A 15,229-nucleotide genomic window follows, 5' to 3' on the forward strand; every position below is an offset into this window, starting at 1 on the left:
TGTGTACACACATAAATATGAGGACGCGCACAAATTCACGGATGTGACAGGTTTCCTTTGGCAGAATCGAGACAACAAACCACAAATGGTGGCAACGGCCTATTGTTCTCACATCATTGTGACGTCACTACTGCACTCTCAGGTAATATTCAATGTCTATTAAATCCACCAGAGGGCACTAAGCACACACTGGAGACATCTGAGACTATTTTATTCTCATTTTCAATCCCACAATATTTGCTTCGTGCTTTGTAGATGTAAAGAAAAATGCAAATGAAGTGAAAAATAGAACAAACAAAAACGACGTGTTTACAGTAAAACGATATGATGTTATTTTCAACCTTCCATAAAACAACAAAAAAATAAAACAGTTTAGTATTTTGTGGTAGGTGATGGTAGCTGACTTTCCTGAGCCCCTTGCCCCTCCCTTTTGTTTTTCTCCCAGGTAGGAACATTCGATGTGATGCAGCAGGACACACCTGGGATTGAGATGGGCGTGGACGTGTTACATCACGAGCGGAAAGAAAGAAGGGACGGGTGAGGCAAAAAAAAAAACATATCCCCTCCACACTGAGCAGGTAAATGTTATATTCTATCTTCTGTTTTTGTTAAAGTATTTTTTCCCCAAGCAGAATGTGAGATGAGTGTAACTTAGTTGACCTGTGCCTTGGGCCAACCTTGGGGCACTTTTGCTTTTAGAGTGTGCTGTAATTTACAAACCAGTCAGCGTGAAGTAGTAGTATGTCGGCATGGTAACACAGTGTAATGAGTCACAAGATAACTGAGTCAAAAGGTGTCTTTTGTCTCCTCCCAGTACGTTCTGTGCACTTCCAGAAACAGTTTGTCGTCCTCTTCATCATGGACAAGGACAGCGCAGGTAAGTCCTCTTTGAGCTCATCATCAAGTAGAATCCACAGCGAGCTTTTAGGACAGGGTTTTTATAATTCAGGGGCTTTTTTATTTTATTTTTTTAAATTAGCTAAAGAAAATAGAATTATATTATATAATATATATTATTATTATAGAATCATTATTTATTGACATTTTGGATGCTTTGCCCTGTGCCCTTTGCTCCTCAAGCAGAAAATATTTGAACAATTGCGCAACTTTAAATGCTGCATATTTGTTTTCAATTTATTTTGCAAACCCCCAAGTAATGGCTGACAGACCTGAGTTTGAAAATGTTAACACGTGTTGATGTTTTCTCACAGGTCTCACATGGCAGGTGAGGGCTAACCAACGTCGCTACCACAAGAAGCAGCAGAAGAAATCCTTCTTGGGCTTTCGTTGGGGGCGGTGTTCGGTGAGTGGCGTCTCCCTCCTCCAATGTGTGTTAAGATCAAAATGAGGATTTACCTAAATTTTGATTTACTGTCCTTGTTGCCAGAACAACAAGATTTGCAGTCATAAGTACACGTTCTTCACCTTCATCCCGCTGACACTGTTTGAGCAGTTCCAGCGTGCTGCTAATCTCTACTTCCTTTTCATGATAGCATTGCAGGTTGGTTATTTGCGCTCCTCCGCGCCTGTTGCCTTCTCATTGGTTGAGTTTTCATAAAGGGCAATTAAAGGATTGCTTTGGTGCCATGGCAACCCAAAATGTAAACGAGCAGCAAAATGTTTTGTCAGCCAAAAATCTGTAACCCCCTCAAAAAAACAATTTGATTGTAGTTTACTGAGCGACCTATAGTAGTAGTGAAAGTCTTCTTTTTTCGGTATCTGAATTATACTGCTCCTAGTGGCCAAATTGAAATTGCGATGCTAATAATTCTTCATCCTTTCTCCGACACACTTTTCTTCACATTCTATTTAATGATGTTATCAAAGTTTGTTTATTAAATGACACATCACGACATTTTCTTGTTGCAAATTTGTTTCATCCTCGTTTTCTTGCGTGCTTCCCAGTGCGTCCCCATCATCGCGTCACTTCAGTGGTACATCTCCATCATCCCGCTGCTCCTTGTTCTCTCGGTGAGAGGTGGCAAGGACCTCATCAATGACATGGTGAGACCGCCGTTCTCCCCATCGCCCCATTGACACGCTCTTAAGAGTCACCACAGAGGCCTCACAAACTCTCCTTCCCCATCCTCATTGACCTTTCCTCATTGACGAAAACCAATCGTCTCGGTTGCATTAATTCCCCGCCGCGATATCATTAAAGCTTTTCCCTTCTAAACGCCAGGGTGATGTTTTACATGCGCGACTCTCTACTTAAGTGCTCGGTTGAGTTACGGCCGTTAACGGCTCACCGGCTGAAACGCTCGCTTGACCCCTCTCTATTGACTAATCATTTAGCACCGGGTGTAAATCTCCGGCCCGGTGTCACCGCTCGTAATGGCGTCTTTCTACCATCCCGGTGTTATACTTTGAGTACTTCACGTGCCGCCATGTTTCCAGGCGAGGAGACGCAGCGACTCGGAGGTCAACTCGCGACCGTGTGACGTGCTCATCTCCCAGAGGTGAGCGCAAAAAAAACGGGAGGGGGGGGGGTAGCCTCCCGGGAACACACGCTGCCAAACAGCCCTCTAATGAAGCTCTAATGAAGTGTAAATGAGCAAAAGCCCGGATGCTCCTCCCCGAGGTGCCTGGTAAAAAAAAAAAAAAAACAAGATCAAATGATCTCCCAGCATGGGCTTTTATTGTTATTTCATCATTTTAATGCAATTTAATTCAGGGAGGTGTTTGGTGGTTTAGGAGAAAGCTGTAAAGAATCGATAAACCATAAATGCTCATAGCAGCAGCAAATAATAACTCACATGCAGGTGTTATGGTGTTGAATAAATCTTAGGATGCGGGTGAATGCTGAGAGACAGGCATTAAACGTGAAATTAAAGACACAATTAGAAATTCAATATATTATTTAACACTTTTGTTGTGAGATTTCATCTGTTGTGGAAGTTTAAGATTTATATGAATACTGATTTTTTTTTCTCTATTGTGATATGAGGTGAATGATTCACTTTTGTTTCAGCTTCAGTACAGAACAGTGGAAGGATCTGTGCGTGGGAGATATCGTGCGCATCCACAAAGACCAAACCGTTCCCGTGAGCTGCTCTTTTATTTATTTTATTCTATTTATTTTATTTGTATTTATTTTATTTCGATTCCCAGGCCGATATTGTGCTCCTGTGCAGCTCCGAGCCGCACAGTCTGTCCTATGTAGAAACGGTTGACATTGATGGGTGAGACTTTACTTCACAATTTTTGATGTTTTGGGGTCAGAGGTCAGCTTCAGGCTTCCTCTGTGGTGCTTGAACAAAAAGCTTCATGACGCCACGCATTATTTTGTACCCATCCAGCGAGACCAACTTGAAATGCCGGCAGGCTCTCGCCGCGACGCACCACCGGTTGACGTCCGAACCCTCACAGCGTATGCTCGCTGACTTTGATGGTGAAACGCTTGATTTTCTCACAAAAAGTCACAATACTTATGACGAACGAGCAATTCATTTCACCAGGCGTGGTGTTCTGCGAGGAACCCGATGACGCCATGTACTCTTTCCGAGGACAGCTACACTGGAGAGGGGAACGCTTCCTGCTGGACATCCAACACCTTCTCCTCAGGGGCACCGTGTTACGAAATACTCTGACCGCCTACGGTTTGGTCGTATATACCGGTACGATTATATTCATTTGAAGAAATCATCAAGCCTCAAGTGTTCTCCAAAGTGTCCTTCAAAGGCAAATTAGATGACGTTGAATATATTATACAACTAATTATGACTTTGAAATGTGGGTCAGCCAATGGCGTCTTTTAAGTGATCATTGATCGGATATTACTGGACCAGGCTGGAGGTGTTCACGGATATTTCCGCCGTGACCCTTTCAGTTCTAAGCGTCAAAATCCTCCATTGGTAGCTTTTCCGTCATTTGTCACATCACATCTATCGATACAGCCCGATTGCGACCCTCGCTCAGACGCGTTCGATAGAGCACCGGTGTGACTTTCACCACTCGGGGAGGAAAATAGAGAGTGAGACATTCTTCTTTGCAGCTATGAATTTTTTTTTGGGGGGGGAAGTCTTCCTCGTCTTCCACGCAATCGTTTCACCTCTGTATAGCAAGGTCACCCTGCTCAAGGGCACAACAGCTGCCCGACCTTAGTGAAGCACAACTTGAACTCTCCCTCTCATAATTGTCCGACCCAGGTACCGACACGAAGATCCTGCGGAACTGCGGGAAACTGCGGGCAAAGAGAACTCGCTTGGAGAACAGTCTCAACAAAGCAGTGATTGGGGTGAGCGCTGCAGTATCGAATAAATCCGTCCTTATTAGACTTATTTATTATCTATTATACATGTAAAGATTGATCACATGACTTAACTGTCCACAGATCATGCTGTTTTTGCTGTCGGCCGTGCTTCTTCTGGCCGTTGGCTGTGGGGTGTTCGCAAGCCAGGTCATGACCCGTACAGAGTTTCTCTCGGCTCTGATTATCAACGGTGACCCGGTCTACACAGGCTTCCTGGTCTACTGGAGCTACTTCATTCTGCTCAGCCCGGCCGTGCCCATCATGCTCTACGTCACGTTGGTTGAAACTTCTGCTCTGATGCTGGTGTGGATGTCCTGTTGCTGATAATTGTGTGTGTTTGCAGATTTGAGCTGATCCACACATACCACAGCAAGTTTATTAATTGGGATTTGGAGATGTATTGGGCTCAGACAGACTCCCCAGCACAGGCTCAGTGCACTTCCCTATGTGAGGAGCTGGGTCAGGTGGAATACCTGCTGAGTGACAAAACTGGAACATTAACTCAAAATCGGTTGCTCTTCAGGCAGTGCTGCATAGCCGGCGAGATCTATGGTATAGTCACATTTTTTCCCTATACTGATTATTATTTCTCAAATAGTCCACATACAGTAAAATCAAAGTATGAAAATTCTTCACCTTTTTTTTTTTTTTAAATAAGGTTGGAACAGATTAATGATATTTTAATTTATTTCAATTGGGAAAGATGATTTCGAGGATTATTGGAGGAAATTTTGGTGGCCCTGAAGTTCATCGTTGTTAGATCACATGGTTTTATTTTTTATTCCAAAAGGTGATTCATCAACAAGGGCAGAAGATGTGGAGGTACTGTATGATCACCTCTCAATGTTCCACACCGTATAGCATGATGATAATTGTGCTTCATACAATGTGTCCTACTTCGAGCCAATGGATCTCAGCTGGAATCCGTTCTCTTGTGGGGGGCTTTTCATGTGGGCTCCCACCCTGGTTGAGCGTCTCCGAGCGCAACCGTGTCCGACCGTCAAGGCATTCTTCACTGCACTCAGTGTGTGTCATACTGTCATGGTCCAGTGGAAAGAAGGTGGGACCTCAACTTAATTGTGTGTGGAATGTGCATTTTTTATCTCCTCATTTCCTCTCAGATGCTCCAGTTTACCAAGCAACATCTCCCGATGAGGAGACTCTCGTCGGCGCCGCCAGGGAACTGGGCTGGGTCTTCATGTCCAGAACACGAGACAGTATAGTCGTGTCCGAGATGGGTGTCACACGTCACTATAAGGTGTTGGCGTTGCTTGACTTCACCAGCCAGAGAAGACGGATGTCGATATTGGGTGAGGGAATCAATCTTTTCATGTCTCAAGCCTGCCTCGTTTCACTGTTATTTTTGTGGTGTTGCTCTCCATGGTTTGCTGGTTTTGTGATCCAGTACGAGAGCCGGAGGGGGCTTTAAAACTGTACTGTAAGGGAGCTGACATTGTGATACTGGAGAGGTTGCAGAGGCACTGTCCTCATCAGGAGAGCGTTGAACAAGCCCTAGAGGTACACACGCAACTTAACAACACAATAGCTAGACTTGTCTTCTCTGAGGGCCCCGAATGGAAATTTAACTTAACAGTCTTCTGCATGTGTGTTTATCTTTAGACTTGGTGAAGCAGCATGTGGCTAAAGGCAATTCTCTGAGTTCTGGGAGTCTGTCATACTGATAGCTTTGAGTGTTTTTTTTTTCTTTCCTAGCTGTTTTCCCAGGCTTGTCTGAGGACCTTGTGCATTGCCGTTCGATCGGTTTCTGAGACGTCATGGGAGCGGTGGAGTCAAACTCTGACTCGGGCCGCTGCCATGCCGACCTTCGACCGCAACGCCCTGCTAGAGAATGTTTATGATGAGATGGAGCGAGATCTCCTGGTGGGCTTGCTGAAATATTTCAGTGTTTTTAATGCTGTTTAAATAATGACTTTGTATGATATAAAGCCCAAATTTATCATCCTTAGCTTTTAGGGGTTACAGCCATCGAGGACCGACTCCAGGAAGGCGTCCCTGAGACCATTTCTCTCGTTAAACAGGCTGGGATTAAAGTATGGGTGCTTACAGGGGACAAAAAAGGTATGCCAAGTATAAAAAACGCTTTGCAGAACACCCTGCATTTCCACTTTGTTTCTACCCTCAAGAGACGGCAGTCAACATTGGATATGCATGTAAACTACTGGATCCTGACACGAGATTACTGGAGTGGCAGGAGTTGAGGTCAACCGCGATGAGAATAAAGATAAAAGTGGGACCATGAATTCATCGTATTACTGACTTTGTGTGATTGACTCACAGACAGATCCTCCAATCGCCTGACCCTGGAGGCCATTTCCAGAAAATCAGAGAGACAGATCTGTGGGCTGTTGAAAAGGATAAAGCTGGAGTACAGACTGCTGTGGTCCTGACTGGTCCTGAGCTGGTAAACATGAATAATTCATCTCCAACATGAATAATTCATCTCCATCTAAAGCTTTTGTGTATAGCAAATTTGAGCTAACAACACAAAAAAATCATCAAAAAATGGGGCACTGTGTAATTTAAAAATCAGTTGACTGATGAAAGAGCCTTGTGGGACACCACGAGTGCATCTCTGTTTACAATGGCGACTATTTGAAAAAACTGTTGGAGGCCATAAATATAAAACATTCATTCACCAACGAAAAACAATCACCTCAAAATGCCGTACATTATCTTTGGACCACCTGAATTGTGTTTCTCCACAGACAGAGTTTGAGCAGAGACCAGAGTGGGGTGCCAAGTTCATGAGCTTAGCTCAACAGTGTCAGACGGTGTTGTGTTGCCGGGTAACACCTGGACAGAAGGCAGATATTGTCACTTTGGTCAGGAAGCACACAAGCTCCATCACGCTGTCCATCGGAGATGGCGCCAATGATGTAAACATGATCAAGAGTGAGTGAACGATCTAGAACAAGATTTTAGAGATTATTTTACCAAGTCCTGAATCTTGTTTATGTTCATTTTAGCGGCTCATGTCGGCGTGGGACTGGCGGGAGTGGAGGGAGGTCAAGCCGTACAAAACGCGGACTTTTCATTGTCGCGTTTCAGATACCTGCAAAGGCTCCTGCTGGTCCACGGGCGCTGGTCCTATCGACGTATCTCCCTGTTCCTGCGCTACTTCTTGTTTAAGACCTGTAGCTTTGCCTTGGTGCATTTGTGGTTTGGGATCTTCAACGGCTACAGTGCTCAGGTAGGATGTTCAGTAAAATCAAAAGGAATTATTGAAGAAGCATTTTTGAGGGCTAATATAAAATAATCTATATTTCTGTCTTGCAGTCTATGTATGAGACGTGGTTCATTGCCTTGTATACAACCTTCTACACATCATCCCAGATTTTGTTCGTGGCCTTCTTTGAAAAGGTGAGAGCTAGATTTTGCGTTTGGGGCTAACTCCCTCCGATCCTCGTGCACCTGAAAATAAATCCAAGCCACTCCACCTTTACGATTTAAAAAAAAAAAAAAAAATCAAATTCTTGTCATTTCTCTTGGTGTTGAATGTACAAAGGTTATTTTGCTGGTTAATGATGCTGTTTTGGTAGCACATTGTTAGGTCAAAAAAGTTAAATCAACAGATTAGAAAGGTTAATTTGCAGCTAAACGGTGGATGGGTTATTTTAAATCAACTCCTGGTAGTACACTATTTGCATTTTGGATTAACCTTTCCGGCCTTTTCGATTTCAATTAACTGTCCTATGATGACTTTATGGTCATTTTTTTTATTCCTACTTGCTAACGCCAAAATTGTTGTATTTTTGATGCTGTCATGTGACCACATACCGCAAAGTGACGTCTATGTTGCATTTTAGGACGTAAGTGCCGAGACCAGCCTAATGTGGCCCGAGTTGTACAAGTGTGGACAGAAGCAGGAGCTTTCCAAACCCCTGGTTTTGTTTACGTCGCTATTTTACGCCCTCTACACTTCCTTTGTTCTCTTCTTCATTCCGTGCGGAGTCTACTACAACACTGCCGTCGACTACCAGACCATGGCGGTCACTGTGTCCATGGCAGCCGTATTTACTGCCACGATAGAGGTCAGGGTTGTTGTTTTTTTGGGGAAAGTTAAATCGCACACAAATAATCGAACACCAGTATTGTCATTTTGCCCGACCTAATCTCAAACTGACATTGGTTGTCTTCCATCAAGATTGTGCTGGTGACCAGAAACTGGACAAAGTTCAACATTGGATCCGTGTGTCTTTCTTTGCTGCTCTACTTCATCTGCTCCCGAATCACACACAGCAAGTTTTTGTTCCAGAGCGCACCGGCTGATTATTTATTTTACGGTACAATTTATTAAAATCTATTTAAGAGGTGGAGAATTGCTTGAATATATATCATTTGTGGGTTTTTTTTCAGGTGCATCTGACGAGGCGTTTGCAGATCCGGTTGTGTGGCTCACAGCTTTGCTTACTGCCTTGACAGCTGTGTTGCCTTCAATGACCTCCCTGGCCCTTAGGGTCATCCGAACTGCCCACAACAATCACAAGGTGAGACTCATTTCAGTGTAAATGCTGGTATTGTAATCAAGAAAAAGCCAATCCATTAATTTTTAAAAAAAATATATTAAATTACTGTTATATTTTCATGATGAGTCTTTACATGGATGTGCTGCAGGTACACATCATGTGCCATCAGCCAGCGGAACTGAGGTCACACACTCAAAGGACATCTTCTTTTTGCCGTTCTTCATTTGCTGCCACTAAAGAAGCTAACTGAAGCACAGTTGTGGATTTTGGCCGTGAAGGAACAGTACAGAGGTGGACCTCAGCCACATCATGAAGAAACTGAGAATTTCCCATATGGTACCATGGTAGAACAGTTTTAGATCCTTTCCTGTGTATAATGAATTGATATAGTATATACACACATTATATAAGTAATGATTAAAACTGTTGACAATTAAGCACAAAAATAATGACGTCAAGGCCCATGTTTTACAATTGTTTTATTTTCTTAATTTATTTCAAAACACGCAAATTTACCCATATTATCCTTTTTAAGATGTCGTTTTTCGGTAACAGTTATTTCCCTCTTCAAAGTCTCAACAAGAATGAAACTTTCAAAAAAACAAATCCCCCCCCACCCACCACCACCACCATACACACACTCACAAAAAAAATCCTTCACAGGCTCTCCGGCTTCTGCAGTGGGAGGCGGGGCAAAAGAGGCTCTCTGAACGTGGGCGTGTCCCTCGTGTACTTTATGCGTATGTGTGTGTGTGTGTATGTACGAGATGGAATGGTCCTCTTATAGTATATCACACGACCCGTAGAGCAGCGTGGAACATTGTCTTCTCAGTTTGCTCGCCCGATTGTCGTACCTCTGATTTCATCTTTGGTTTCAAAAGGCAGACGTTGCCTTCTGTGTGTGTGTCTGTCAGTGCAATACAAGCCACCATCTCCAGACCACATTGTAAACGTACGTACGCCATGTTTGCGTTGATTGTGTGTAGTGGCCCTTCCTTGGCCCTTTTTAGGGGGGGTCGCAAAGACAGTCGAACATCACAGGACTCCATTTTGTGTCAGTGGCAGTTTTGTGTGACATCAGTGCATGGCCCCCTCCCCATGCGGCCACTCGCTACGTTAACCCTGAGTGGCAAGGGGGTGCTCTGCTGCCCGTTGTGGTTGGATGGTAGGGGGAAATGTTAGGGGGTGGGGGGGCGTGAGGGTTCTACACTCTGACCCAGCAGCAACGATTAAGATTGGGTGGGGTCAGGTGATTGCATAGTTCTGTGTGCAAAAGCCACCAACCGTAGCTTTTTTTTTTTTCTTTTCCCATGTCATTTTTTTCCCCCCATCAGCAGGACGTAAGTGGTGGGTGATAGGATGTATGGTCTTTGCACCACAGCACAACGCTGTGAGTGTGGGAGGGGCGGATTTCCCCCCCCCCCTTCTCTTATTTCTAGCATTTAGCATAAATGATGGCATGTAGAGGGAAGATGTCACCGGGTGTTTGGCAGTAGGACACAAGCAGCACGTCGTGACCCAGAAAGCCTCTTTTCCCCGTGATTTTATTCAGTCCTTGCCCTCCCCCTTTTGTCCTCCCCCACTGGCCTGCCCCTCTCTCTACCTTTTTTCTCCTTTTGTTTTGAAACTGATTGTCTTCTACCATCACAAAGACACTTGGTTCTGATTGATTAACAGGTAACAGAAGAGGGAGAGCACAGTGTGACTGGGGGGCATCCTTGTCGGCGGGCCCCCCCTCCCCTCGTATCCCGTCGGCTGAGCGACCAATCCCGTAGAAGCGGAATGACATGCACGTGTTTGACAGTAAATGCCGAGGTCGCCGCGGCGACGGGATTGCTCGCCCGCCCGCCCGCCGTGGGTCGGCCGTCGCTTGTTTTTGGTCAAGAAGTGGTTTTGGCATGACAGATATTGCAACCCAGAGTTAAAAGAACATGAGAAACACTTGGTCGTCACAAAAATACACACTCGTACACCGATTGAAGAGAAGCACGCGGACAGACGTTGAGGTGAGCGCAAGGTCGGCTCGGGCCTGTGTGCGTCCCTCTGATTAACTCCAAGTGAACAGCCCTGTCTTTGGAAAAGCAAGACGCACATTTAGGCAGGACCCGAGCCGGACCAGCGCCAAAAGCTGAGGAATGAATGCTATTGATTGGGAGAAGAGTTTGACCTCCCCCAGCGAACACTGCCCCCTACTGTCTGGAGTTATATACATCAAAGAAACGTGTGGGGGGGGGGAGCTCGGGGGGAAGAAGGGTTGCAACAACACATGCACACAACCAGGGACGGAAAGTCTAAAAACAAAGACGTCCTCCAACGCTAAAAACCCTAATCCTCCATTTTTGTTATTTTTTTTTCTTTTCTTTTTTTTTTTCTTTTTTGTAGCTAACCAAAATATTCCCACCCGCTCCCATGTCGTTCCTTTTTTCCTCCTCCCACACAAAGTCACAGGTCATTCCTGTTGGTTTCTATACAGTTATACAATATCCATGCACAAAAAGGAACAGAAAAAGCACACCTTTTTAATAAAAGGTGTCGGTCTTCGTTATTCGAAGAACATCAGGAGCATTTGAACACACCCGCCAAAAGTAATTCCACCCTAACTCGAGAGGAAAGACAACAAGGGACAGAAGAAAGCTAATAATAGTAAAATATTTTCCTTTGGTTTATCGGTTCTGGTTTGCGATAGATCCTTTTCATGCGTATGGCAGACCACGTTTGCTTTGTCTTCCTGGACTGAGCTCATTATTTGCACTAAAAAAATAAAATAAGATAAATTGTGGGGTGGCCAGGGGGTTTGCAAAATATCAAAAATGTATAAATCCAAAAGATAATTCAGGAAAATGTCCAATGTAGTTTCCAATGGGTAATCCTGGAAAAATTGGAAAATACACAAAAGTATATGATCTGGCCTGGCATCTGGGGGTTTCCAATTATATTTCATATACCCCCCCCCCCCCTCTCTATTTCCACCAGTGGTTACAATTGTAGTCTTTCAAAATAAAGGAGCATAACATGCGTATTATTAAAATTTTAGAAAAATAATGAAAATTGTGGCGTGATGGATTTTCCAATTGTATTGATCTGTATTGCCAAGAAAGATCGTTACAACAAAGAAATAGTCTATAAAACAAATTCCCTTCCTTTATGATTGAAGACGGAAGAAGCACAAGTGGTCTGACATCACGCAAAAAGGCTTCTATAAATGCCCAATCTTGTTTCTTTTCATCGCAATGTTCTGCTTTGTAACAGGAAGTCAACATCTGTCTTGTCTTCTGTCTCTTTTGTGGCCCTTCACAGATTCCACACATTCACCGTGTCTTTTCCTTTTATGAAAAACGAGTACATGCCGTAGCAAAAACAGCAAACGTACGAGGAGAAAATGAGCAAAACAAATGTTCTTTTTTTTTTTTTTAACAGTATAAAGCTTCAAGTCACAAGTTTCAAAACTAACTATCATAGTGTCATAGTTTCATAATCATCGTTTATCATTAGCAGTATTATTTTCAGTTTTTAAATTACATAAAGTTTACATGAAAGGTTTTTGAGGTATTTCAGAATTAATTGTCAAACACACACCTACCGGCTCTTAACGCTCGCTGGGGGGGGGCAGGGATGGATGGACAAGGTTAAAGGGGGGGGAGGAGAGTTTTTTTTTTTCTGAGCCTTCCACACTTTTAACAGTGCAGCCTCTGTGCTTGCACGAGTGGAGTGAGATGATGAGCTAAGATAACACCAAGTACAAAAAAGCCCTCTGGGCGCCCGGCACCTCTAGCCTCTTTTTTTTTTTTTTTTGCCTCCCTCTGTCTCTGTTACACAAAAATATCTCTGATGCGAGAGAGGCAAAAACAAACAAACAAAAAAACACTGACAAAAAAAAAAAAAAAGGCGGTGGAGCACACCGGGCGGGCTGCGGGCTTAAAAACACAAAAGTGTGTGACAAATGAAGCTAACTGGACTGACGTAAATCGCGTATAGAGATTGTTTCATAGACTTTCTACATGATAAAGTGCTTGTATTGTAGTGTATCAAGATGGAAAGTCAATATGGGTGAAAATGCTGACACAGCTGGTGTCCCTCGCCCCCCCCCCTCCCCCTTTACTGTCCATCCAATTATGGGCGCATTGTTTAGGGGGGAGTGGGGGGTTTGGCGTGCTACCCTCCTATGTGTGTGTGTGTGTTGTTTGTATTTGCGTGTCCAGTGCAGTCCCACCCGTGGTTGAAGGGAAAAGGCACTCAACTCTGTCCTGCAAAATGGCCGCCTCCTCCTTTGTGGCCAACTGCAGTCTGACTGCGCTGTGTGTTTTGTGTGTTTGGGTGCCCCCCCAGGCAGTTTGGGAACGGTAGGCTGCAGTATCTTTGGTATTAGTGGCGGTTTCACAAACCACTCAGCTTAGTGAGGTAGCCATCATTGGTTTTCTCACTACAAACATTTTTGTCAGCCGAAAACACTCGAGCTGATTCGTCGCTTATTAACCCCCCCCCCCCCCCACATTTTTTTTTTTTTTTGGTACCACCCCCTTGTAGCTTGTCCTTTTTTTTGTAGCGGCCTTAACTCACTGCTTACAGCAAGGTGAAGTTAAGTGTGTTCAACTCCCACGTACAAGCTCTGCACTACTCTGACTACATTGTTGGAAATGCTACACTTGCATCTTAAGACCGTACGCTGAAAAGTCTCGACCTTTAAAACACACGCACGCACGCGCACACACGCTCCCCCCCCCCTTCAAAGGTCATTTTTCTTTGTCCCTTCGTGAAGAAAGTTCTGACATAAAGATGCCAACACAAAAAAAAGTAATTCCTCCTGTTTTCTTGTGTCTTCTCAGAGTCCATCTGAATGCCAAAATAAAACACAACAAATGTCATCAGCAACATCACTCTTTGAGAAAGTCCTACTTTTTTTTGTTTTGTTTTGGATGTATCAACAAGGTGCCTTCCTTTATGCACAAAAAGAGCAGAATAGTAACAAGAACTAGAAACTTGGTACTAATTGAATACCCGCATCGTTGTAGAGAGAAAATGGTGAAGGGGAGGTAGAAAGCCAAACAATGACCGATTTTCTGGACTATTTGCGACGGCTCGTGTGTATTGTCTTTTGAGGTTTGCCTTTCAATCCTAATTTTAAGAAGAAAGAAAAAAAAAATATTGTTGATTGCTATGACGCACACGTATCTCTCGTCACCAGCGTGTGTGAGTCAACTACCGTGTTGTCTGATTGGAATTAAGGCAGTCAAACGTTGGCACAAAAATTATTGGAGCAGGTTTGACAGCTTGAGTGTTGGCTACAGCTAACTTTGTGTGTGTGTGTGTGCGGGCGTGTATGTGTGTGTGTGGTTTGGAGATATTGCCTGGAACTAACTATATTAGTAGAGTAGTTGAGCCCCACTGAAAAGAAAAATCTAATATTATGAGAATAGCTGCAATCTTACAAGGGTTATAATTTTTTATGGAAATTATTTTCAAAACATTGTGATATGATTTATGAAAAAAAACCCCGGCTGTTTACATCCCCATCTTATGCCTCACAAGAAAATCCAGGAATCAACCAATCAGAGACAGAAGTGCAATCACGGACACTCATCGTGGCCATTGCTGACCTTTGACCTTGTTTACCCTCGAAACATTGTTTTAAATGCATGACAAATCAGACAGTCACACTCTTTGGCTCTGATTGGTTATTTTTCCTCGGGCACGGTGGTTTCTTGGATACCAAATGCATGTAATGAGGGTGGAAATGCCTGTTTTTTTTTGTTTTTTTTCTTCACAGATCAGAATAAAGTTTTCCAAGTCAAAGTGAAGAATTTCCGAGGAGCTAGTAGATGGAATTGCCTACTGCTTTGTCGGCATTCTTCGATTTGGACTTCGTGTGTTATCGTGATGTTTTCCTTTCAGTGTTGTCCAAATGCTTTGAATGGAACAATAACAAAGCTTCCAAAATTAAATCCCCAACTGCCGCTGCACCTGTTTTTGTGTTTTGTATCTTTCCCTCTGTTTGTTTGTAAAGCTTTCAAACTTTTTGGTCTTTGCTTGATCCCTGCAATTTTCCGATTGGGTTTGAACCCCCCCCCCACTCCCTCTTTTCCGGCTTTGGATGAGGAGCAACAATAGGCTAATGGCCTCTTATTGATTAATGTGTTGTGCCTCTCTCGTCTACGCTTTGGCCGGCAGGGCGCACTGTGGCTCTGCTCGAAGTGTGCTGCTGCTTTTGTGTCGCCATCTCCACTGGGGGCTCCTTTTACTCTCCCTATAGAAACCGGACGGATGCCCAAGCGTGTTTTTGTCGCTTAGTCGTCGCTTTCCGGCTTATTGATCAGGGTGGGGGGGGACTTCGGGTGGAACAAAGAGCTTGTCTGAGACGTGTCGCCACCCCTCTCCCCCCCGGATGAGGTCAAAGAACTCAGGCTTTACAATGGCAGGCCCTCCAACATCTGTGCAAAAAAATATAGACCTGGGCCGGGAAGACCTGCCGCCGAGCGTCTTCGTTTTCACCTTG

The 15,229-nt window shown here is 44.0% G+C and overlaps 1 protein-coding gene across 1 annotated transcript; it reads left to right on the top strand.

Moving 5' to 3' along the window:
• The first annotated feature begins 490 nt into the window (after positions 1-490).
• Positions 491-9,131, top strand: atp8b3 (ATPase phospholipid transporting 8B3). The gene is made up of 28 exons (XM_061297662.1): positions 491-578; positions 815-877; positions 1,212-1,303; positions 1,388-1,501; positions 1,906-2,004; positions 2,398-2,459; positions 2,972-3,044; positions 3,112-3,182; positions 3,300-3,391; positions 3,459-3,617; positions 4,149-4,237; positions 4,334-4,527; positions 4,596-4,804; positions 5,043-5,074; positions 5,156-5,312; positions 5,374-5,562; positions 5,658-5,770; positions 5,966-6,133; positions 6,220-6,331; positions 6,397-6,472; positions 6,551-6,674; positions 6,979-7,165; positions 7,240-7,463; positions 7,550-7,633; positions 8,080-8,304; positions 8,418-8,556; positions 8,630-8,760; positions 8,888-9,131. Exons 2-28 carry the CDS (start codon positions 859-861, stop codon positions 8,987-8,989), a joined length of 3,336 nt encoding a protein of 1,111 aa, XP_061153646.1. The 5' UTR covers positions 491-578; positions 815-858; the 3' UTR covers positions 8,990-9,131.
• Positions 9,132-15,229: the final 6,098 nt, after the last annotated feature.

This window comes from Syngnathus typhle, linkage group LG14, assembly GCF_033458585.1.
Source record: "Syngnathus typhle isolate RoL2023-S1 ecotype Sweden linkage group LG14, RoL_Styp_1.0, whole genome shotgun sequence".
NCBI lineage: Eukaryota > Metazoa > Chordata > Actinopteri > Syngnathiformes > Syngnathidae > Syngnathus > Syngnathus typhle.